Source organism: Pollachius pollachius (genome assembly GCF_949987615.1).
Source record: "Pollachius pollachius genome assembly, chromosome: 2".
Taxonomy (NCBI): domain Eukaryota; kingdom Metazoa; phylum Chordata; class Actinopteri; order Gadiformes; family Gadidae; genus Pollachius; species Pollachius pollachius.
This window is the reverse complement of record NC_136935.1, coordinates 52,131,907-52,156,574: the sequence shown is the minus strand read 5'-3', so window position 1 is coordinate 52,156,574 and position 24,668 is coordinate 52,131,907. Positions and strand designations below refer to the sequence as shown.

Sequence of the window (24,668 nt, the reverse complement as noted above, 5' to 3'; positions counted from 1 at the left end):
GTAACTGTGGACAAACAGCAGAGTTCTTACAGTTTTTACAACATCTGCTTTCCTTTGTGCAATTTCCAGTAGCAAAAAGTTTCCAATTAGCGACCCAATGAAACTACTCCAAGATAATTGTGTTGGCAATTAATTCTGATTCAGAGTCTGGGGCTACAATCACACTTTACTGGGTTTGGATTCTGATTCACAGGTTCAATTAAAACAGTATTGGAACTGATAGTTGAGAATGAATGGTAGGTCTAATATTCACACAAACCCAGCCATTATGCCTTGTGTCAGTATCTATGTACACTCTATCTCTGACTGAGAGTAAAGCACTTGGCTGATGTGATCAATTGATTGGTGATCGGAAGGCTGATAGCAGTGAGGAAGTGGTTATCGATAATGATCAATAATACAAGAGGCTAAGATGTCAATCTGATCATTTAACCTAGATATCAAACTAATAACATAACCTAGATATCAAACTAATCATTTAACCTGGATGTTATTACAGCTTTCATCACACACACACACACACACGCACACACACACACACACACACACACACACACACACACACACACACACACACACACACACACACACACACACACACACACACACACACACACACACACACACACACACACACACACACACACACACACACACACACACACACACACACACACACACACACACACACACACACACACACATATATAAAGCGGGCGGATCGTCCACTTCCTCCTCCGACCCCCCCGGCGATGGAAACTCTCCTTGGATCGGGTTTGGTTTGAATAAAACTAAAGCAGGACCTCTTAATGTTGACGTGTGCGTGGAGACCCCGCAGATACAGACAGAGATAACTTAGTGGTAACTTACTGCTTTAAGTCCTCCGCTGGTCCAGGGTCGCCACAGCTGACTGCTTTCCTCCCGCACAACTTGGAGCTCAGCTGTCAGGACGCGGTCTGTGTCAGTGGTCATTTCACTGCGACGCAAGGGCTGCTGGGAGGTGTAGTTTAACACCCGGAATCATGAACTACTACTAATAAAGTAAAAGCATCATAGTTCGCTCTAATAATTATCCTCAAATCAACCCCCTGCCCAAACCATATATATATATATATATATATATATATATATATATATATATATATATGTATATATATTCTTAAATCAATGCATAGACTCTCTTATCACAATATATGATACATTGAAACCTAGAAGTATAATGAGTGCCAACATGATGTGCGGTATCTGGTAGCTCCATATAATTGTTCTTTGCAGTAGGCCTATTGCATCAAAAACTAATTAAGAGACTGCAAATTATTTACCTAAGAAATGTGTCATTTGGTTGAGAATATACTGTATGTATATTCTATAAAAAATGCACTGGGAATAAATGCAGAAACATGTCAGTAAAATAATATAGCAGTACACTTACAGAAATGTATCAGAACAAGAAATCCAAAAGAAAATTCAGAATTATTCCACACCACTTTGAAATAATGATTTTTTTCCTCAATTATTATTTCATTATGCTTTACATTTGGAGCTTTAGTGCACAAAGAACACTACGGCGTCTCACTGTCGACCCCTAGTGTTATAAATACACACTGCAGAGATATCCTGCATTTGGAATAACAACGTTGATGCGATATACTTTTGGATGTCATTAATCCAACAACAATCTGTTATTTATATATCAAAACGGATATATAAATAAATATCTTAAATTGAGTCACGTCAATTAGTATTGTTTCTTGTTTCTTTCCATTGTTGAGCAACAATACTTCTGTTGTCCATTGTTCCACAATCATCCTGAGTTGACAGACTACAGTAAATGTGTGTGTGTGTGTGTGTGTGTGTGTGTGACATTGTATGTATGTGTGTATTTGTTTTTGTGTATGTGCGTGCATTCATGCATGCATTTGTGACTACTGTATGTTTGTGTTCATGCATGCGTGCCTCCGCATCTGCTGCATGTGTGTGCGTGCGTGCTTGCGTGTGTGTGTGTGTGTGTGTGTGTGTGTGTGTGTGTATGTCTACCAGTTGGAAGCTGCCATCAATAATGCACTGGCCTCTCCACCAATACAGTAGTCCGGCCCGTGTAAGGCCACTTCCTCTCCCAGGACAATGGGGCTGCTTCCTGCAGGCGCGGCAGAGGAAAGGCCAGGCAGGACAGCGGTCCTCACCAGACATCAGATCAGCCTGCGCTGCCTCTGGCTGACAGACCCCTTGTCTCACTTAGGGCCAGCTGCCTGCTGGATCGCTGCATGGGGGTCAACAGAGCCACAGAGGCCCATTCATTGTGATGGGATGGATAGTATATATAAATAGTATTCATTGTGATGGGGATAGATAATATATATAGATAGTATTCATTGTGATGGGGATAGATAGTATATATAGATAGTATTCATTGTGATGGGGATGGATAGTATATATGTAGTATTCATTGGGATTTGGATCGATAGTATATATAGATAGATATATATATAGATGATTGTGATAGTATTCATTGTGTTTGGCATACATAGTATTCATTGTGATTGCGACAGATAGTACTCATTGAGATTGGGATACATAGTATTCATTGTGATTGCGATAGATAGTACTCATTGTGATTGGGATAGAGAGCATTAATTATATGGACGTGTTATGTGTTTACTTAACGACTATTGCACGATCAACATTAAAAACTACTAGGCAGAGAACTGGTCAATGGAGAAAAAACTGATTTAAAGTTCAACAACGTAGCATCATACGTGTAGTGTAAGTGCGTTGAACAATTATAACAATAACATTGAAATGAGCCAACTCTTTTTATATTCCTTGGTAATGACCATCTTTAAGGCCGGTATAAGCAACAGGTTCTCCACCCCGGAACCCCAAAACACATATCAGGAGAACCACCAACCAAACGTGATGCTTTGAACCCCCAAACACACATCAGGAGAACCACCAACCAAACGTGATGGTTTGAACCCCCAAACACACATCAGGAGAACCACCAACCAAACGTGATGCTTTGAACCCCCAAACACACATCAGGAGAACCACCAACCAAACGTGATGCTTTGAACCCCCAAACACACATCAGGAGAACCACCAACCAAACGTGATGCTTTGAACCCCCAAACACACATCAGGGGAACCACCAACCAAACGTGAAGGTTTGAACCCCCAAACACACATCAGGAGAACCACCAACCAAACGTGATGCTTTGAACCCCCAAACACACATCAGGAGAACCACCAACCAAACGTGATGCTTTGAACCCCCAAACACACATCAGGGGAACCACCAACCAAACGTGAAGGTTTGAACCCCCAAACACACATCAGGAGAACCACCAACCAAACGTGAAGGTTTGAACCCCCAGACACACATCAGGAGAACCACCAACCAAACGTGATGCTTTGAACCCCCAAACACACATCAGGAGAACCACCAACCAAACGTGATGCTTTGAACCCCCAAACACACATCAGGAGAACCACCAACCAAACGTGATGCTTTGAACCCCCAAACACACATCAGGGGAACCACCAACCAAACGTGAAGGTTTGAACCCCCAAACACACATCAGGAGAACCACCAACCAAACGTGATGCTTTGAACCCCCAAACACACATCAGGAGAACCACCAACCAAACGTGATGCTTTGAACCCCCAAACACACATCAGGGGAACCACCAACCAAACGTGAAGGTTTGAACCCCCAAACACACATCAGGAGAACCACCAACCAAACGTGATGCTTTGGGTACTTGGTTCATAACTCATAAACCCGCCGGCTATCTTAAAGGAAATCATCAAAACAAGTGTGCGCTGCCCAGGGGGAATTAGACAGAGCTCTCTAGATCTTCAGATCTCTGGGTTTATATATAGTATCTATAGCATATCTATAGTATCTAGTATATCTATGTGTATATATATATATATGTGTATATATATATAAAGTATTAGTATCAGCTATACAAACCTTGTGTGTTAGTCTCTTCAATGATGGGATGGACAGATTATGTTGCCATGGTGATAGAGAACAGATAAGATTAGTTTGATTGTCTTTATCTTTTTATGTGTAAGGCTTTCCTTGGAAATCCCTTTGTGTGTAATAGTTGTTGTCGTAAATGTTCTTCAAATTGTTCCTGTTCTGTTTGTATAATGGTCATTTTGACTTATTATCCCTCCGCAGTAGATGATAGAGAAAGGTCTGAAGGCTTTAGGCTCAAACCTGTCTTCACTCCATAGAGACAGTTTGTAGCACTGAATCAAATGAACATCCAATGATTAATCAATAATTAATGAATCCATTAATCAAGGGGATTAAATGAACCGGATGCCACTTTGAAATATTCATAGCTTTATCATTTTATTTCATATAGAGGTATACCTGCCAGCTTTCAGCAAAAATTAAGGTTTGTAAAAAATAAAAAACAAAAATTATTACATTATTGAATTACAAAAATATATAAATTAGTTATGAAGAGGCTCACCGTTGTCTATTCTTAATTGTATAACCTATCACTAAATTTCGAGTGATAGGTTATAGCCTATCTCTCCCCCCCCCCCCCCCCCCCCCACCCCCATGTTTATACTTCGATGGGAAGGACAGAATGAGTTGTTCGACAGCTCCCCGACTTCCGTGCGTCATGCGTGTGGCTTGTCATGTAACCAAGGTGTGGCCACTCTCCCCTCAGGTGAGCGGAGCACCCAGTGGACCCGGGACGCAAACGCATGTTTTAATTCGAAACACCATTTTACGCATACATTTTACGCACATGATGTTGAATTTAAACATCCAATAAAGTAATTGTAACCCGCTGTGTTGTTGTTTCCATTTCGAGAGACACCACCTACCGTCCTAGCGCCCAGCAGGGTGGGGTCACCGGGGGGGGGGGGGGGGGGGGGGGGGGGGGGGGGGGGGGCGCGCGCGGTGGATAAGGGGGCGGAGCTCCCCGTGGTGACGCTTCTACTCATTGTTCAGCGGAGCGTCGACGCAGCGCGAGAGACAGTCAGTGGAGCCGACACGAACCTGGAGTAATCCGCAACCTCCCTTTAAACTGCGAAAAGGTATGTTTCACCTACTTGGTTTAGTTTAGAAATATGCATTGATTCGTTTTAGGTACCTTACGGTGAATTTAACAGTTTTGTGGTTTGTGTTGTTCTCTATTGTGTGAGTTGTTTGGAGTTCGCGGATATACTCACTACTGCCGCAAATGTCCATGAGTGATACTTTAGGTGATACTTTGTGGGTTTTGTGAAATACAATCTACCTGTTCGCTGATCCAACACTGTTGGGGCCCCATTTCCGCATGCCGAGGGCCAGCTGGGCGAAGCGTAAAACCAGAGTTTGTAGTAGTAGTGGGACGGCGAGAAACTGGAATCACCCCGAAACTCATACAACCTATACGGGCTACAGAGGGAACAAGTCTGCGTAATGGGGTATACCTTTACCGTGAGGCATGGATCGGTTTGACTCGATCAGCTGAACGTCAACAGACTGGGAGAGTTTACTGGTGAACAGAAGCGGTTTGGTTCGAGTCCCGCTGCGCTTCAGGGGAAACCAAGTTGAGTCTTCTGGTTGTTATCTGCGCACTATGTTCAAACTCTATATTATGGTTAAACAAAGAAAATAGTTCTGCATGTTCTTTTATAATTCATTGATTTGAACTGTATCGTGCGTCATGACCCAAGTGCAGGCATAATTATGTTGGAAATATTTTTTTAATTGAAGACATGGCATGATCTCGGCTTTATAGTACATGACGGTGCGAACACTAGTATGTGCGTGTGGTCTCAAGTTATCGCCCACCGATACTATACCTATGCTCACCTATTCACCAACGAGGGATTCCTCCTGGTTGACTTTTGAATTGATTACCGTTTGGTGCGTCATGACCCTCATTGGTTTCTCTCCATGTTGTGTTGAAGCTTGGGCGGGGCGGAGACTTGTTACCACATGCAGAATGTGTGTCGATGAGTAATGAAACTCTGAAGTCTCCATGATCATTCACAACTGTCCCCGAACTTCCATTTCTTCTGCATCACTGTTGTCGTCAGCTCCAGTAAGGACCCGATGATGCCTTCAGTTGTTGCCAAATCCCTCCTGATTTCGTTATCTTTAGGCTCATCTTGACCCATAACTCCCATAAATATGCATCACCGCTCTTCTGCTATCTGGCCCAGGGGCGGGAGGAAATATTTCTGAGTCGTTCTTTATTTCATGAGTAAATCCAACAAAAAATTGACACAATTCCCATTCATCCGCTTTAGAAGATTAGGTCAGTCTCGAGGCTCACGGGCCAACGTTTGATCTTCATTTGTCCCCACTAGCGTCACAAGGACAGTATTGACGATTAGAAACACAGACGGCATACAAATAGTAAGTCAACAGATGGAACTGGTGTGGCTGTTATATTAAAGTTGGTCAAACAGAGTGAACATTGTGGTTGTAGTTCACAGCAGACACCTGCAGGCCACCTGCTGTCTGAAGCGTCACCACAGTCACATTCCTCTCTTCTACTGGGAAACTCGTTTCTCCCGGTGGTTAAAGTATGTCATGTTGAAAACTGCGTGTCAGTGCAATCCTGCCAGTTGGAGCCTTTTAGCAAGCGGGCCCTGGGTGTCTGCCACGCTGGTGGGGGGGGGGATTGGGGCTTGAGGTTGGTGACTGTACATGCAGCTACAGCTGTGGTCCCACTGATGATAATCCTCAACACACACACACACACACACACACACACACACTCTGACTTAATTCTGGAATATTGTCCTACATTAGCAGTGAAAGGTCTCAGAGATCGTCTGGTTTATAAATAGGGGGGGGGGGATTACTGCATGAATCTCTGAGTCTTCTTTGTCTTGACTTGTTGGGTTTAATTCCGTGTTGTTGAGCTGACGGAGGCGCCTCGCTTCAGAGCGCTGTGTGTTCTACCTACAATCCACATGTACACACGTATGTTGCCGTGGAGACCAGGTGTCAGGGAGGATAGGGTGTCCCGCCGAGAGGGAAGGTAGTGTGTGATGGCACCACCGTAATCTGGGAGGAGTCGAGTTCCAGCAGATTACCGAGGGATCTCTGTGGATAACGTGATCGGCCTCCAGCAGATCTTTAATCAACCCTGTCTTCATCCTCACCAGCGGCCGCGAGCGAGCCCTGAAGGAACGGGCGCGAGGTCCGGAGAGAGCGGATTCACTCGTTCATGTTTGGGGGGGTCGTCAGTCAGCCGAGGCCGACCGTCCTTTACTGTAAACAGATTATATTTTATCTTTGGTTCTCTTTTGAATTCCTGGTTGTGTTTCATGACCTCACACGTCCCAACCAGGTCATTGACACGGACACGTGAAGCTGAGCTAGCTCACACTGACCCACTCTCAGCCAACTCACCCCTCCACTCTCACCCCTCCACACACACCACCCCACTCTCACCCCTCCAAACTGACTCACCCCTCCTCACCCCAAGGCTCCCGTTACCAGCAGTTAAATTAATAATTTAATGCGACAGCTCTCTTGGTGAAACAGACAAGCCCTACAATGCCTCCCCCCCCCCCCCCCCCCCCCCCCCCCAGTTCTGGTCTTTTCTGTGTTCTGATAGCGAGCTACAACCGGTACCCGGTCAGAACTGTTAAAACACACACACACACACACACACACACACACACACACACACATTCACACACACACACACACACACAGCGTCCGACTGTCTGCTGAGTCCTCCAGTATTCCTTCATGAATGTCTGTCGCTTCTCCCTGATGCCTCAGCGCGTCCAAGAATGTTAGGGAGTCTCTGTCTGTCTGTCTGCCGTTCTCCAGCTCTGCCTCAAAACAGAAGCGTCACAGTCGCTTAACTGGTCTGTGTGGTGCGCTTCCACACACAGAGTAAAGAGACACAGACAGACATACAGAGTATAGAGACAGACATACACACACAGAGTATGGATACACACACACACACACACACACAGAGTATAGAGACACAGACATACAGACACACACACACAGGGAGCATAGATACAGACAGACAGACATGCATATAGAGACAGACAGACATGCATATAGAGACACACACACAATGTGTTGAGTCCTGTGGTGTCTCTCAGCGTCTCTGTATCCACCTGCCCCCAGTCTCACCCTGGTGGAAGAGGGTGAGGGTGGGGCTGGCATTGCTCAGAAGCAGAGAACTGCTCATGTTTGCCTTTGGGTAGGGAGGCTCGTCAACGAGCGGAGCCCGCAGGAACAGAAGGGCGTAAGGATACAGCGATGTCATCGGTTATTTTGAACAATAGGTATCATCTCCACAAGCTAGTTTAGACCTGAACAGTCATCCAGTCATCGTGACACACACACACACACACACACACACACACACACACACACACACACACACACACACACACACACACACACACACACACACACACACACACACACACACACCTCTAGCAGCAGCACTAAAACATGCACTTCTTAAAATATGCATTATCTGTCTGATTGCGTTAACATAAGCCTTTTGCATCGGAGAGAAAACCCTCAGGGCCAGCGCACCGAAACGGGACGTGAGCAGACCTCAGCCAACAAATAAAGCTGCTCTATCTGATATCGTGTCACCAGAGACTGGTTCACTCCTCGGTTCCTCTTTAGCGTTCCGGGGACGGCCGCTAGAGCCGCTCTACCAGAAGGTTCCGGGTTCGTCTCCCTCTCCCCCGTTTTCCTTTTCTACCCACCGTCCTCAATACCAACAGTTACATTCAGGGCGTTCGGCAGACGCTTCTATCCAGAGCGACTTACAATAAGTACATTTGTTAGAAGAAAGAGAAACAACAATATATCTCTGTGGGTACACTAAGGATGTTCGTAGAACAAAGTGCCAGGCGCTAACCATCACTAGGTTAACCACTTCCCTGTGTACAACAGAGATAGCCAGGATAAGATTCTACAGAATGCTAAGTACCATTGTTAAATGCAATCACGTATGTGAGGGGTGTTCAGTAATGTGTTAACCCCCCCCCCAGCGCCCTGGTGGTGAGGAGGGGGGGGGGTTAACTATCGGTCTCTTAGCTGCTCTCCCCCGAAACTCACTAAAGGCTCTTTATGTGTCGGACTCTGACGGCTCTATAGCCCCCTGTGAACCGCCCATTGTGCAGCTGATGTTTATTCCCGCCATGGCCACGCCCCCTCTCTCCCCTTCCTCCCCCTTTCTGTGCCACACCCCCTTTCCCCCCCTCTCCTGTAATCCGACCCCCTGCATTTGGCCGCCTCCTCCCCTGAGACCGCCGCCCCTTTCCCCTTTGATTCCCCGATAGAGTCGCCCACAGGGAGTCGCCCCCCACGGCCTTCCTCCTCTCCATCCTATCCTCCTCTCCTCCTCTTCCTCCTCTCTGTATCTGCCCTGATCCAGCTCCTCATCAGAGCAGTTATTTTAATGCCCGGGTGGACACACCCAGCGTGTGTTTAGTTCAGTCCCAGACCGTTTAAGTGGCGTGCACTTAACTCAGCTAATGCAGCACACTGAACTCTCACAACTACTTTACACGGGTTTATTCTTTATTTAGAGAAGGCTCTGATGGGATGAATAATGAATGAGTGAACCCTTGTGGTTGATGTTTACTTCCTTTTGGAGCTGAACTTTGACCTGAGAGATTGGTTGGCCTGGAAGCTCCGCCCACGAGCGACGCATGAGTCAGACTGACAATAGAGTTAACCGGAATCTGAACCGATAGCGCCTCGTACCGTAACACAGGCAGCTGCTCTCTGACCACTTCCGGTAAGCACCGCCACTTCCTGTCAGCGTCACCATAGCACCCATTAGTCGCCCATCTCCTCCGCCCTGATGGATTTAAACCAAGCAGCCAATCAGCTGCAGGCCGCCGGGACACCTGCAGAAGAGGGGGGGTGAAAGATGAGTTTGGGGGAGGGGGAGGAGCCTGTTGAGGACAGGTATTTCCTTCCACCTCCACATCCCATAAATGTAGGCCTGAGGCCGCTGTGTCGCCCACCCTGGGTGGCATAGATCAACAGGACAGTAAATACATCAAGACAGGGCACAGTACAACATACACTACAGCAACAAATACAATGCACCACATAGACACTGAAAGGACTATAATCACAGCAACACCAACAGAATCAATCCCCACATCCATCCCGATCGGAGCACCACATTCTAACCTATGGCTGACTGTTCTTTCATGGAACACAAGTCTGGTCCTAAGACGTAATTACTGAAAATGAAGGAACAACACTACTCGCACGCTTTAATCTATGGACAAATTCAGTTTCTGGGGGGTGGGGGGGGTGGTTAGATGACAAACTACATGTCTGTTCTGCCTGACTTGGAGCTGTGGATTTGGGTGTGGCAGGCTGGTTCAGGGCGTGGCAGGCTGGTTCAGGCCGTGTGTGTTTGTGTAACCGTGGATTACTCAACTCCTCTCTCTCTTCGCGTCCAGACACGGCCGCACAAGTCGTGTTTGTCATAAAAGTTCCACACAGCTCGGCTCATATTCCGCAACACGTTTGTTTTAACAACCTGAGAGCCCACTTCGGGGGTGGGGGGGAGCAGCGCAGAGATCCAAAGGCCTTCAGGGGTTCATGAGGCTCAGGAGGCAGAGCGGGTCGGCTGGTAACCGGAAAGTTGCTGGTTCGATCCCCGGCTCCTCCTAGCGGAGTGTCGAGGTGTCCCTGAGCGAGACGCCCCCCCCCTGACTGCTCCTGACCATCTGGCTGTCGCCCTGGGGGGCTGACTCCGCCGTCGGGGGGTGAATGTGTGCATGAAGGGGTGAATGTGAGGCGGTGTTGTAACGCGCTCTGAGCGGCCGCTGGTCAGGACAGCGCTGTACGAATGCAGTCTGTTTACCTTTCAGCTGTAAGGTGTTGAGCAGAGAGCCTCGCCCACATGCTGCACTGCTCAGCACGCTGGTGTTATCAGGACGCTCCCCACCAGGGAATGGGGGAGGACGTGGGGGTTCTGTCTCCTCTCACTCGTTTCCCAGTCACTGGGGGAGCGTCCCAGCGGTCAGTCACTCTGAGACATAGCTGAGGAAGAGCGCTGTGTTCGCTGCCGGGGAGGGAGGGGCTCGTAGGAACACGGCAGGGCTGTGATGAAGTATTCAGGAGGAGGAGGAGTGACACGGGGGGGGGTACCGAGTCCCCTCAGAATGTCACACCAGCGCTCTGACCGGCTCGCCGCCAGAGAGGACTCATTTATTTATTGGACTTCCTATCTGAGTTGTACTTTCGCTCTTGTAAAGCTGGGATCAAGGTGCAGCCAGGGTGTCCATTAACAGAGTCCGGGCCGAGGCCTCTGTGTAATGACTCCAGTGATCAGCAAAGCAGGGGACATGTTGTCAATAACGCTGAAAGTGAATCAGGAAGAGCACTGGAACCTATCGGTGTCCGTCCCTACGAACCCCAACCGGCGGCTCGAACTGGTGAAATCCAGCAGCCAGTGGTCTGATTTCCCGTTACGGTGGCGATATGCTGAGTGTGTCAAAGCACTGCCGTCATTGGCCGAACCTAGTCTCACACACACACACACACACACACACACACACACACACACACACACACACACACACACACACACACACACACACACACACCAGAGAGAACTGGTGACGTTTGGTGATTGGTTTGTGTGCCATTTTCTTGGCAAATACAACTACTGTTATTATATTCATAGCTGAAAGAGATCCTCATCATGCGTCAGGGTTCGGGAATGTGCTACTTATCCTCGCTCATAAAAGCGATTTTATCGGATGGTATCATCAACGGCCTCACAACAGATTAAGCACCAGTTTACATCGCACCTCTTCCACAACCACATTGGTTTGCATTTTGTTAATGAAAAGGGGATCAGAAGCAAACGAATTATAAATCTGGTTAGTGAGCGGAATGTGTAGCCACACCCATCCCTTTGGCCCTGTAGACTTCGCCTCTTATCCTCGCTATCTCTGTTGTATACGGGGATTGGGTTAACCTAGTGATTGCTAGTGCTTGTCCCTCCCTTGGTTCTACGAACAGCCTTACTGAAACGACAGAGATATATTGTTATTTCTCTTTCTTCTGACGTGTACTCGTTGTGAGTCGCTTTGGATAATGGCGTCTGCTGAAGGCCCTGACTGGTGGGCTGGGTTCCCACTGCGCATCCCCTCCCTGTTAAGTGTAAGTCTTCTGTGGGGATGTATGGGGAATGCAAAAGGGCTTGTAAGATAAGAGGAATATATTTAAAACAGCACATTAAGCACATCGGGCCCCGATGTGTTTGGGGAGGTTAGCCAAGGGCCGCGTAGATAACGGCCCTCCGGGCGTTTGATAACGTCCTGTGGTGCTCTGCCTTCTTCTAGAGCTTTCTAAAACCTTCTGTTCTTTTTTCTAGAGCTTTCTAAAGCGTTCTTCTATCTAGAGCATTCCTTCGTACGAAGCTCCAGGTGTAGAACTGGGCAGCCTGCAGCCATTTGGAGTGTTAAGTTTATTTTTCATTTTCAGATAAATCCAAATCCGCTAGATGAGTCTGTGAACACGTGTAGATCAGGAAAGGCAGAAGGCTGTGTCTGTGCCCGGTGGACGACAGAGCAGTCCTGGTTAGCGCCAACATGGAAGGTGGATGTGAGTGAGTTTAGGATTAAACGAGAAGTTAAACCAACGGGTTCCACTGCAAGATGCACACTATCACTGATGCAGAAGTTACATTTTTCTAAAACATCTGCTTAATAGCTGCCAATCATTTGTGGCACCGAAACAATATATATTAAAGTAGGATAGTTTAAACCCGATGATCAGGTTTTATGCAGGCAGAAAAACAAACTGTGCATCTTCACTCTAGCCATTTTGGCATCGGACACAATAGTCCCAAGCGGCCATTGAATGGTTCTGCTTAACTCTGGTTCCAACCGGCCAGTCAGAGCGCCACTCAGTACCCCGTGTGGCACTCGTTCTAGAAGCATCCAGTCACACAGACACCACAGCGCTGACCCTTTGTGTGACCAGCGAGGAATCCGGTCACTCCCCAGAGCCAGAAAACATCTTAAACACTGCTCGCCAGTACAGTGGAAACACTGTTGGCCCTGCACGCAGCAGACTGTAGAACACTCCCTGACTCACACGCAGAGCCCGCTGCCTCAGTAACGGGTCTGCCAGGTAGAGGAACGCAGGTAGACAGGTAGGCAGATAGACATGTAGGTAGGCCAAGGAATTTCAGCATACTTTGAGAAAGAGCTTTTAAAATAAATATCTCACAGTAGCTTTAATAATACGATTTGAAATGAAGTTCCTCAACCTTGAACATATGAGAATCTGTAATGGGAAATGCCCTCATTGCAAAATGTAGCAGCCTGGCCCCACTGACGAGCATGCAGGGCCCCATTAACGAGCATGCAGGGCCCCAATAAGAGCATGCAGGGCCCCTCTAATGAGCATTCAGGGCCCCACTTTGACTCAACGGAGATGCTGGAAAGGCAAAGTTTAGTCGGCTGTTGCTGGGCAACAGGCAAAGTAGAACAATCAGGAATACTGTACAAGAGTTTCATTTCAGAGCGAAACTTGAGAGAGGAGAGTAGAGGGAGAAATAGGAGCGGACAGGATTCAACCTGCTGTAGGTAGCGTGAGAGATGTCGAGGTTTGGAACACTCCCAGTATTTGCCTGAGGGTGTGTGTGTGCGTGCGTGCGTGCGTGCGTGCGTGCGTGCGTGCGAGCGAGCGAGCGAGCGAGGGAGTGATGACTCTCCCAGCCCTAGTCACAAACAGAAACCGGCCCGGCCGGTTTGAACACCGATACTCTGCGTCAGCATACAGTCTAACTCTCTCCTGTATGGGCGGAGGCTCCGGGGTCAGAGGTCAACAGACTGAGTGACAGCATTCCTGTCCTAGCCACCCCCCCCCCCACCCCCCCCCACGCTGGCCAGCTGCCCAACGCACACCTTGTCGACATTTTGCGAGCGGGGTCGCAGAAGTAGATTTGAACTTTTAGCTCCCGAAGGGGACGAGGTCAAGGAATGATCATGTTTTGTTTCGATATTTGTCCAGCTTTTTGAAAAGTTGTAACTTTTATTTCTTAATGTTTAATGCTGCGGTTTTGTTTTGTGTGCTCTGTGTAGGACAGCTCCCCCTGCTGTTTGGTTCTGAGACTGCAGCAAAGCTATGGCAATGTTAAGTAAGTGAAGAGGTTGTTTACAGCCTGGTTGTTGATGTCGTTTATCTGTTTTTAGTTCCTTCACTTTTGGAATGCGGCCATCTGAAGGTGGTGGTCTGTGAGTGAGTTCCTCTGGCTTCATGTGTTCATCTGGTTCTCCTCCCAGTGGACTCCGATGGGAGGACGAAGGTGGAGGAGTGGCAGCACTCGTACCACGGCGACTCGGGCATCCAGTCGGGGGCCAACACGGTGCGAGAGGACGACGGGGACTACACCACCTCCAAATACACCACCGTCACCACGACAACCGTCTCCAGCGAGTACCCAGAAGGTACCAGACAGCCTTCGTGTGCAGGAAGACGCAACAAAACGCACACTTTGACCTGCAGACGCACACTGTGACCTCATCAACCCAGTAGAGTATTGTGTTCCTTAAATCGAGTCTAAAGCCCTAAAGCTATTCCACACCCACTGTCCCTCCTCTCCTCCCTCCTATCCCCCACATCTCTCCTCTCCTGCCCCCTCCTCCCTCCTCAGACCTGGAAGCCCAGTACACCCTGACCCGCGCCCAGCGCGTGCGTAACGCCATGTTCCCCGAGACCCTGGCCGAGGGGACCACCATCCTGTCCACGCAGACGGACTCCACCCAAATGACAAACGTGCAGAAGCTGGCGGAGCCGTCCCAGATGCTGAAGATGGCCATCATCCACCTCATCAACTACCAGGACGACGCCGAGCTGGCCACCCGGGCCGTGCCCGAGCTCACCAAGCTGCTCAACGACGAGGACCAGGTGAGGAAGAGGAGGGTCTCCCTGACAACAACGCCCTGCTTCTGCTGCCTCTGTTCCTCAGACGCCACATATATCTTTATATTTACCTTCAGGGCGTTTAGCAGACGTGCCATTCCACAGTTACAATAAGTAACTTTGAAGAAAGAGAAACAAAAATATATCTCTGTGGGTACAGTAAAGATGTTCATAGAACCAAGTGCCAAGCACTAACCATCACTAGGTTAACCCATTCCCCTTACACAACAGACACAGCTAGGATAAGATGCTACACAATGCTGAGAACTATTTTTAAGGGCAAGGACGTGCAAACATGCAATAAGTAGATAAGCACGGAGTCAGCCGCACAGGGCGACAGCCAGCTCGTCAGGCACAGTCAGGGTGAGGCGTCTCGCTCCGGGACAGTCCGCTAAGGGGAGCCGGGGATCAACTAGCAACCAGCCGGCCTGCTCTACCTCCAGAGCTAAGCCGACCCTTTCAACGTGCGTCTTCAACATGCGTTCCTCCATTTTAAAAGCCCGATCGCAGTGCTCCCTTCTGCTCCACCTCTAACTCACCGTCCCCCCCGTCCCCCAGGTGGTGGTCAGCAAGGCGGCGCTGATCGTGAACCAGCTGACCCGCAAGGAGGCATCCCGCCGCGTGCTGATGCAGTCGCCCCAGGTGGTGGCGGCTGTGGTGCGCGCCATGCAGAACACCAGCGACATGGAGACGGCCAGGGCCACCGCCAGCATCCTGCACAACCTGTCCCACCAGCGCGAGGGGCTGCTCGCCATCTTCAAGTCAGGGGGGATCCCCGCCCTGGTCCGCATGCTCAGGTAGACTCAGACTCAGGTAGACTCAGACTCAGGTAGACTCAGACTCAGGTAGACTCAGACTCAGGTAGACTCAGACTCAGGTAGACTCAGACTCAGGTAGACTCAGACTCAGGTAGACTCAGACTCAGGTAGGGTCCGCCGTGTGGACTAAAATATTGTCCACTGTTTGGACAATATTTAAATTAACAAAATAAGGCGTTCTTGAGAGATTTCCCTGCTCCTCCAGGGGGCGCTCAACACACGAACGAGGGAACTTGAACGGATCTTAACTAACCACAGACGAGTAACTGAAAAACTCTGTTTGGACCGTGGATAAAGACAGAAGTCCAGCACCTTTTCACGGTCATTTAGTATTCGTCGTAAGACGTATATCGTGATGTATCGTTATAGAATTGTCTAACATTTCCCCCAGTGCCTCTCCAACTGATACCAGGTGTTATCTCCAACAAACCTCCATTTGTTAATGTCGCTACAAGGACGAACAAAATGGCGTCCTTGTAGCGTCCCAGGCTGTCTGGGTCAGAGCCAGGGCCGGATACCTTATCGAGGGAGACTTCGCTTCGCTTCTGTTATTCACGCTTTCTTTAGCATAATACTCGCCGGTCGTTGAATTACTAACTTCAGAACTTGATAATTTAGATTTATAATGTATGGTTATAGATCGTAATCTAGCATATTTATTTTCCTGTGTTGAACTAGCTAGTCATGTGATGGTATCGGATCGGCAAACAGACTTGCGTACTCCGATACCCGATGCTTGCGCCGATACCCGGTGCTGCGTTTGAGGCAGTATCGGAGGAGTGTTGATAGTGTTATCGGAACAACTCTACTTCTGATGTGCTAAAATTAAAACAAGCAATGAAAGCGTGTGCGATGTGTGGCGGACCTACTGGAAGCAGAGGAGTCAGGCGACCGGCGGTAGGTCTGATCCGTCTCACCCTTTGACTCCTCCTCCTCCTCCTCCCCCCCAGCTCCCCCATGGAGTCGGTGCTGTTCTACGCCATCACCACTCTGCACAACCTGCTGCTGCACCAGGAGGGCGCCAAGATGGCGGTGCGGCTCGCCGACGGGCTGCAGAGGATGGTCCCGCTGCTCAAGAAGAGCAACCCCAAGTTCCTGGCCATCACCACCGACTGCCTGCAGCTGCTGTCCTACGGCAACCAGGAGAGCAAGGTCAGTCAGTCAGTCAGTCAGTCAGTCAGTCAGTCAGTCAGTCAGTCAGTCAGTCAGTCAGTCAGTCACACCCACTGGCGCAGATGGAATCAGTCCTGAATATTAATCATTCCCTGCAACCTAAATCCCTCAATACAGCTGTGTGTGTGTGTGTGTGTGTGTGTGTGTGTGTGTGTGTGTGTGTGTGTGTGTGTGTGTGTGTGTGTGTGTGTGTGTGTGTGTGTGTGTGTGTGTGTGTGTGTGTGTCCTGAGACGGGCTGGGCCTCGCCCTTAGCGGCTCACGTAACATAATCACACCAATTATTTTGAGCTGTGAGATGCACCGTGTGGATCAAAGGCTCCATTCACAATGAACACTTGTTGATGTCAAAGCGCTGTCTGTTTTAGTTTAGTTTATTTGTTAATAGTTTCGTGGACGGTCCCCTTTGATTAACTGTACAGTAAAAAGGAGCAGCTTTAGCCTATTTGGCTAATTTCCAGCTGTAGTCCCCGGCCAGTTGTCGATAGGCAACCTAAAATACAATAAGAATAAAATACACGCCATTAATAGTTACACAAGGCTTCGTTGTTTATGGACCTCTGATCTGCAGCTCTAGAGCCTCGGTGTGTTGTGTTGACGATAGCAGAGCCTCGGTGTGTTGTGGTGACGCTAGCAGAGCCTCGGTGTGTTGTGTTGACGGTAGCAGAGCCTCGGTGTGTTGTGTTGACGGTAGCAGAGCCTCGGTGTGTTGTGTTGACGATAGCAGAGCCTCGGTGTGTTGTGGTGAAGGTAGCAGAGCCTCGGTGTGTTGTGTTGACGGTAGCAGAGCCTCGGTGTGTTGTGGTGAAGGTAGCAGAGCCTCGGTGTGTTGTGGTGAAGGTAGCAGAGCCTCGGTGTGTTGTGTTGAAGGTAGCAGAGCCTCGGTGTGTTGTGGTGAAGGTAGCAGAGCCTCGGTGTGTTGTGGTGAAGGTAGCAGAGCCTCGGTGTGTTGTGTTGACGATAGCAGAGCCTCGGTGTGTTGTGGTGAAGGTAGCAGAGCCTCGGTGTGTTGTGTTGACGGTAGCAGAGCCTCGGTGTGTTGTGGTGAAGGTAGCAGAGCCTCGGTGTGTTGTGTTGAAGGTAGCAGAGCCTCGGTGTGTTGTGGTGAAGGTAGCACAGCCTCGGTGTGTTGTGGTGAAGGTAGCAGAGCCTCGGTGTGTTGTGGTGAAGGTAGCAGAGCCTCGGTGTGTTGTGGTGAAGGTAGCAGAGCCTCGGTGTGTTGTGTTGAAGGTAGCAGAGCCTCGGTGTGTTGTGGTGAAGGTAGCAGAGCCTCGGTGTGTTGTGGTGAAGGTAGCAGAGCCTCGGTGTGTTGTGGTGAAGGTAGCAGAGCCTCGGTGTGTTGTGGTGAAGGTAGCAGAGCCTCGGTGTGTTGTGGTGAAGGTAGCAGGCTGATGAGAGGAAATACTGGTTTACTGATCATCTGAGGTTTTCTGAGGACACCCTTGCCTCCCCCTCCACTCCCAATATCGCCCAACAGGCACTAAACCTGTCTGTCTGTCTGTCTGTCTGTCTGTCTCCCTCCAGCTGATCATCCTGGCCAACAACGGGCCCGAGGGTCTGGTTCACATCATGAGGAACTACAACTACGAGAAGCTGCTGTGGACCACCAGCCGCGTGCTCAAGGTGCTCTCGGTGTGCCCCAGCAACAAGCCCGCCATTGTGGAAGCAGGTATGTGCCCCCCCCCCTCTGCTCTGTTCAGGACACACCTGGACAGGAGGGCGGGGCCACAGGTGCGCCGCTCCTTTCATCTCGCTCTGTGTGGTTTCATTCCGGGGGGGGGGGGGGGGGTGTGCTATGTTGACGGGACAGTTATTGGATTGTAATCTGCCTCCAGCAGTTCTACTGTGTAAGGAAATAACCTCTGGGGAAACTCTGTCTTCTCTCTGTGTCTCTGTGTCTCTCTCTGCTGAGTCTCTCTGTCTCTGTCCCTCTGCTGAGTCTGTCTGTCTGTCTGTCTGTCTGTCTGTCTGTCTGTCTGTCTGTCTGTCTGTCTGTCTGTCTGTCTGTCTGTCTGTCTGTCTGTGTCTCTCTCTGTCTCTCTCTGTCTCTCTCTCTCTCTGTCTGTCTCTCTCTCTCTCTGTCTGTCTCTTAGACTGGTGAAAGGCCGACTGCTGTTTCCTCAGAGTGTGTTTCTACGACTCCCGTCTAGAGCTGTTCGCTGTTAATATCCAATCACGGGGCCCCAGACCCCCGGGTCCAGCATCATAAGGGGACTAATGTGAAGTTGTTGTACCCCCCCCTCCCCCCCCCCCCCAGGTGGGATGCAGGCTCTGGGGAAGCACCTGACCGGTAGCAGCCAGCGGCTGATGCAGAACTGTCTGTGGACCCTCAGGAACCTGTCAGACGCCGCCACCAAGCAGGTTAGCAGGTCACCCAACCCCAACCCTATCCCCCACCCTGACCCCCACCCTGACCCTCACCCTAACCCCCACCTAGCAGGTCATCCGACCCTGACCCTAACCCCCACCCTGACCTGTGAGGGTGGGGGTTCTCCTCCTGCTCCTCCTTTGACCCCGTCTTCTGACCTTCCCAGGAAGGTATGGACGGCCTCCTCCTCCTCCTCTAACCGTCCTCCTCCTCCTCCTCCTGTAGGAGGGTATGGACGGCCTCCTCCTCCTCTAACCCTCCTCCTGTAGGAGGGTATGGACGGCCTCCTCCTCCTCTAACCCTCCTCCTGTAGGAGGGTATGGACGGCTCCTCCTCTTCCTCCTCCTCCTCTAACCATCCTCCTCCTCCTCTAACCATCCTCCTCCTCCTCCTCTAACCGTCCTCCCTCTCCTCCTTCTCCTCCTCCTGTAGGAGGGTATGGACGGCCTCCTCCTCCTCCTCTAACCATCCTCCTCCTCCTTCTCCTCCTCCTGTAGGAGGGTATGGACGGCCTCCTCCAGGTCCTCGTGGGCCTCCTGAGCTCCGACGACGTCAACATGCTGACGTGCGCCACGGGCATCCTGTCCAACCTCACCTGCAACAACGCCTACAACAAGACGCTGGTCACCCAGGGCAACGGCGTGGAGGCGCTGATCCACGCCGTGCTGCGCGCCGGCGAGAAGGAGGACGTGACGGAGCCGGCGGTCTGCGCCCTGCGCCACCTCACCTCCCGCCAGCAGCAGGCCGAGACCGCCCAGCACGCCGTGCGCATGCACTACGGTGTGCCCGCCATCGTCAAGCTCCTCAACCAGCCCTACTACTGGCCCGTCATCAAGGTGGGCGCCGGGGGGGGGGGGGGGGGGGGGCGCTGCTCAACCAGCCGTACTACTGGCCCGTCATCAAGGCGGAGGCGTTTAGGGACCCGGGGGGGGGGGGGGGCGGTGTTTAGGTTCCCCCACTCTGGGGTACGGACTGGGGGTGTTTGTGGTTGATGGTAGTGCTGCTGAGCGATGAACTAAACTGTACTCCTGTAAACCCTCCTCCCCCTCCTCTTCCTCCTCCTCTCTGCTCCTCCTCTTCCTCCTCCTCCTCCTCCTCCTCCTCCTCCTCCTCCTCCTCCAGGCGGTGGTGGGTCTGATCCGTAACCTGGCTCTGTGCCCTGAGAACCAGACCCCCCTGAGGGACGCGGGGGCCATCCCCCGGCTGGTCAACCTGCTGCTCAAAGCCCACCAGGACGCCCAGAAGAGGGGCTCCTCCAACCAGCAGACCTACCAGGTGACCCCCGGCCCACACCACCCCATTGTTTAGATGTGGGGTGTCACCGTGCACCCAAAAGTCATCAGAGCTGAATCTGCTAAATCGACATGGAAATATGCAGGCAATATCTCCTCTTGCACGATGTGAGAGATGTAAACACAACGCAAGGATGTTATTGGTTACACGACGATCACATGGGGGGGGGCGTGTGGCTCCGGAGGGGTGAGGCAGTATTGAGCGGCCCCTGGTTAGAACAGCGCGGCGTCGATGCGGGCCCCGTCCACGGCGGTGGGTCCTGGTCTGATGGCGCTCTCTCTGGCAGGACGGCGTGCGGATGGAGGAGATCGTGGAGGGCTGCACCGGAGCTCTGCACATCATGGCCCGCGACCCGGTGAACCGCGGTGAGATCGCCAACATGGAGACCATCCCGCTGTTCGTCCAGGTGAGCGCTCCTATCCTATCGTCGCCTTTCTTCATGCGATACGGAAATTGATACTCCGGTTCCAAATATCTCTATTATTTTATTCTTTCATTGTTATTATTTTTTACTGAGGATTTTATTCATGAGGAGTTGTATATCAGCATATATCGCCATAGATAGAAGACATGAATGAAGGAAACTTGAACGGAAGTCGGCTAGCCAAAGACCGTGAATAAAGACAGAAGTTCAGCACTTTACCTTTCCCGGTCATCTTGTATTCATCGTTAGACTTATTTCTTGATTTATCGTTATAGGATTGCATAACAATGTATAGATTATCGCAGAATCAGGATAATATCGTTATCGTGGGCCATGTATCGTGTATCATACCGTGAGGTACTCTGATTCCCAGCCCTAATTACAGCTTCTATCTACCAAGACGCACAGCTAGTAGACTGAGTGTGTGTGTGTGTGTGTGTCCGACCTCAGCTCCTGTACTCGCCCGTGGACAACGTGAAGCGCGTGGCGGCGGGCATCCTGTGCGAGCTGGCTCTGGACAAGCAGTCAGCCGACCTCATCGACAAGGAGGGGGCCTCGTCCCCCCTGATGGAGCTGCTGCACTCCAGCAACGAGGGCATCGGTACGACCAGCGCCCCCCGAGGGTCTTCAGCAGACACTTTACCCAGAGGGACTTACAATAAGGACATTAGTCAGAAGAAAGAGAAACCACAATATATCGCTGTCGGTGCAGTAAAGATGTTCATAGAACCAAGTGCCAAGCCCTTACCATAACAGTGTTCTTTGGAAAAGGTACTCGAATCAGGATCGCTTTTAACTCACTTTATTTGGTAAAGGTTTAGTCTAGTCTCTATGAAGCAAGAGACTAGACTCTGTCGAACACCTGGGCCGCTCATATCTCTAGAATTGGTACATGAATGAATGGCTTCTTGTATGGGCCTGACGCCTCCCTAGGCTCAGGATCCCTCCCTAGGATGGGAAGAAGCCTCTCTAGTCGCCAAGGACATATGTGGCCTGTTGGTATGAATGTGTGAATTATGTCAGTTAACCCATTCCCCGTATAAAACAGACAGCCAGGATAAGGTGCTACACAATGGATGCTAAGTACTGTCTTAAGTGCTTAGCAGATGGAATACACAATAACTTGCTTTCAACGTCCTAGTTTTGTTGTCAAAGTTATGGGGCGGTGATAAACATACGGCCTGTGAAGTCCTTTGAGACTGGACCTGTGAGTATAAATGTATGGAGATTGAACGCATGCCCCGCCCCTCAGCCACCTACGCGGCTGCCGTCCTGTTCCGGATCTCCGAGGACAAGAACACCGACTACAAGAAGCGCGTCTCCGTGGAGCTCACACACTCCCTGTTCAGACACGACCCGGCTGCCTGGGAGAGGGTGAGTTAGGAACATTTAGGACTTGACGAACACATTTAGAGCCATCTTCCGTATGTAGTGTAGGCCTTTATTGAGCACAGCAAAGGAAAACGCATCGGTGGTAGGAAGTGATGCGTAGATGGATGTCAACATGAATGCAGACTCAGCGCTAACCTCTAAGACCTGCATCTCCTAATGGGAGTGGTTGGTTGACCTTGTGTTGTGCTCTGCCCCCCCCCCCTCCCCCCCCCTCGTGCGCGTGCAGGCCCACAACGCCGTGCCCATGGACGCAGGCTACGCAGCTGACGGTGAGTGACTCAGACTGAGCCTCTTCCTGTGTGTAGAGGAGCTACTTCCTGTGTGTAGTAGAGCTACTTCCTGTGTGTAGTAGAGCCTTACCCTGTGTTGCCGCCCCCCCCCCCCCCCCCCCCTCAGAGCTGGACGTGGCATACACCGGTTACCCTTGCGAAATGGTGATGGACGGGATGATGGAGCCGGAGATGCTGGCTGAGGAGTACCAGCCCCCCTATGAACGCCACCAGTACGCCGACCAGTACTGAGACCAGTACTGAGACCAGTACGTATTCACCTCCCATCTTACAGTGACCTCCACTGACAGTACTGAGGCCTGTGTTTACTGCCTGTTTTGCGGCCTGTTCTCCACTGACCAGTACTAGAGACCAGTACGTATTGACTGGCTGTTCTCCACTGACCAGTACTGTAATAAGTGCGTACATTAAGTGCCAGGACGTACGACATAGAGGAAGTGTGTCAGACGGTGGGGGGGTGTACGGTGGGAGGCTGTGCAGAGTCCAGGTGAACTCTGAACTGGTGCGTCGTGAGTCTTTTCTGGGAGCTGCTGAGGTGTGTCCGTGAGTCTCATTGGGTCTTAACTTGTGTTCCTTGTCTTTTCAGATCGCAGCAGAGAAGGCATACTGAGGGGGATGAACGAACACATGAATCATATATACTTTAATAGTGCTTTTGCTTCTGATCCAACTTTTTATTGGGTAATCACTGACTATGTAACAATTAATTATGTCCCATCTCTGTCTCATAGTTTCTTGTGACGCTGATAATGTTGATTATGACTTTTAGAATGCCTGTGGGTTTTTTTAGAAGATATTTTAAGGGTGTGTGCGCGTGTGTGTATGTGTGTGTGTGCTTTTGGGGTGAATAATCTATGCCAAAGAGATTTTTATTTTGTGACGATAATCATGTAGCTTCCATTTTTATATACGGAACAGAGTAATCGATACTGCCGACACCGCGGCGATCATGATCTTTAGGACGCTCCTCAGTCTGATCAGCACCGTCAGGAGAACCTGAGACTGGGTGGTGTCGCCCGAAGGTGGATCAGTCTAACGTTCACATCTCACGCCTCAACGGAGAGCCAACGGAGAGGGCAGATTAATAACTGCTGGGCGCCCCCTTTCTGGGTTATAACGTGTTTATTATTCGTTGGTTATTTTGGATAAAGTCGACGAAGACTGTCTCTGTAACAACAGTTTCTAATTGTTCCAAATGTTAAGATGTTTCCTACTCCGGTCATATCTTGGCCTCACAAAACCTTTCAGAGATGCATCTTCTTTGTGCTAGAATAAATCTTAAACAAAACTATTTTGTATCTTTGCATTAATGGTCAACGTCGACACGGTTGTTCACCATATATTAATTTAGCCGGGCAAACTACTAGCGCTAGAATAAACTACTGAAGAAAAGTGGTCTTTGTACTTACGATTTTTTACTTAAATTTTGTTTACACAAATAAAGAATATATATTAAACAAATTCGGTTTCCAGTGTTCATTAAACTGATTGGAAATGTGTGTGCTTTAATTATTTCCATAATCTCACCTACACATTCTTTGCTAAACAAATTAGATTTCAGTGTGCAATAAAAGACATCTCCCAGCTGTATGTAGCTGCTTCGTTTAGATTGTAGAACTAAAAGTTAATTCATTGATTAATTCAAGGAAACTGGCTTCAACAATAGTCATGAATTGTTTCAAATCATATTTCTAAATATATAGAAATATATCCATCGCCTGAAATATTTTACTATGCATAGAAACTTTTTAAATAAACAATATGTGATATAACGGATCACAGGAGAGACAGACACCTCATGCATTGATAATCAGTCAACCTATCAGAGCCCAAATCATTGATCGTCCAAAGGTGATTGTGTGTTCATGTTAGGCAGTACGACGCACTGACTGCCGCGGTCAGACGTACACATGCCATATGGAAGCACTTCCAGTGACGTGTCCATCTCAGAGAGTGGTCATGGTGTGAGTGACATTGTA

The 24,668-nt window shown here is 49.7% G+C and overlaps 1 protein-coding gene across 2 annotated transcripts; it reads left to right on the top strand.

The window, feature by feature from the left end:
• Positions 1-4,970: 4,970 nt before the first annotated feature.
• On the top strand, positions 4,971-24,144 carry LOC307071200 (junction plakoglobin-like). 2 transcript variants are annotated; one of them, XM_079730126.1, is made up of 16 exons: positions 4,971-5,068; positions 14,093-14,148; positions 14,294-14,458; positions 14,665-14,918; positions 15,492-15,730; positions 16,702-16,903; positions 18,447-18,591; positions 19,180-19,283; positions 19,788-20,126; positions 20,413-20,565; positions 20,870-20,989; positions 21,458-21,608; positions 22,260-22,381; positions 22,626-22,668; positions 22,796-22,925; positions 23,276-24,144. In XM_079730126.1, exons 2-15 carry the CDS (start codon positions 14,136-14,138, stop codon positions 22,918-22,920), a joined length of 2,175 nt encoding a protein of 724 aa, XP_079586252.1. In that variant the 5' UTR covers positions 4,971-5,068; positions 14,093-14,135; the 3' UTR covers positions 22,921-22,925; positions 23,276-24,144. The 2 variants fall into 2 exon arrangements, with proteins under 2 accessions (XP_079586252.1, XP_079586251.1); XM_079730125.1 differs by having other exon boundaries at positions 22,796-22,937.
• The last annotated feature ends 524 nt before the right edge of the window (positions 24,145-24,668 follow it).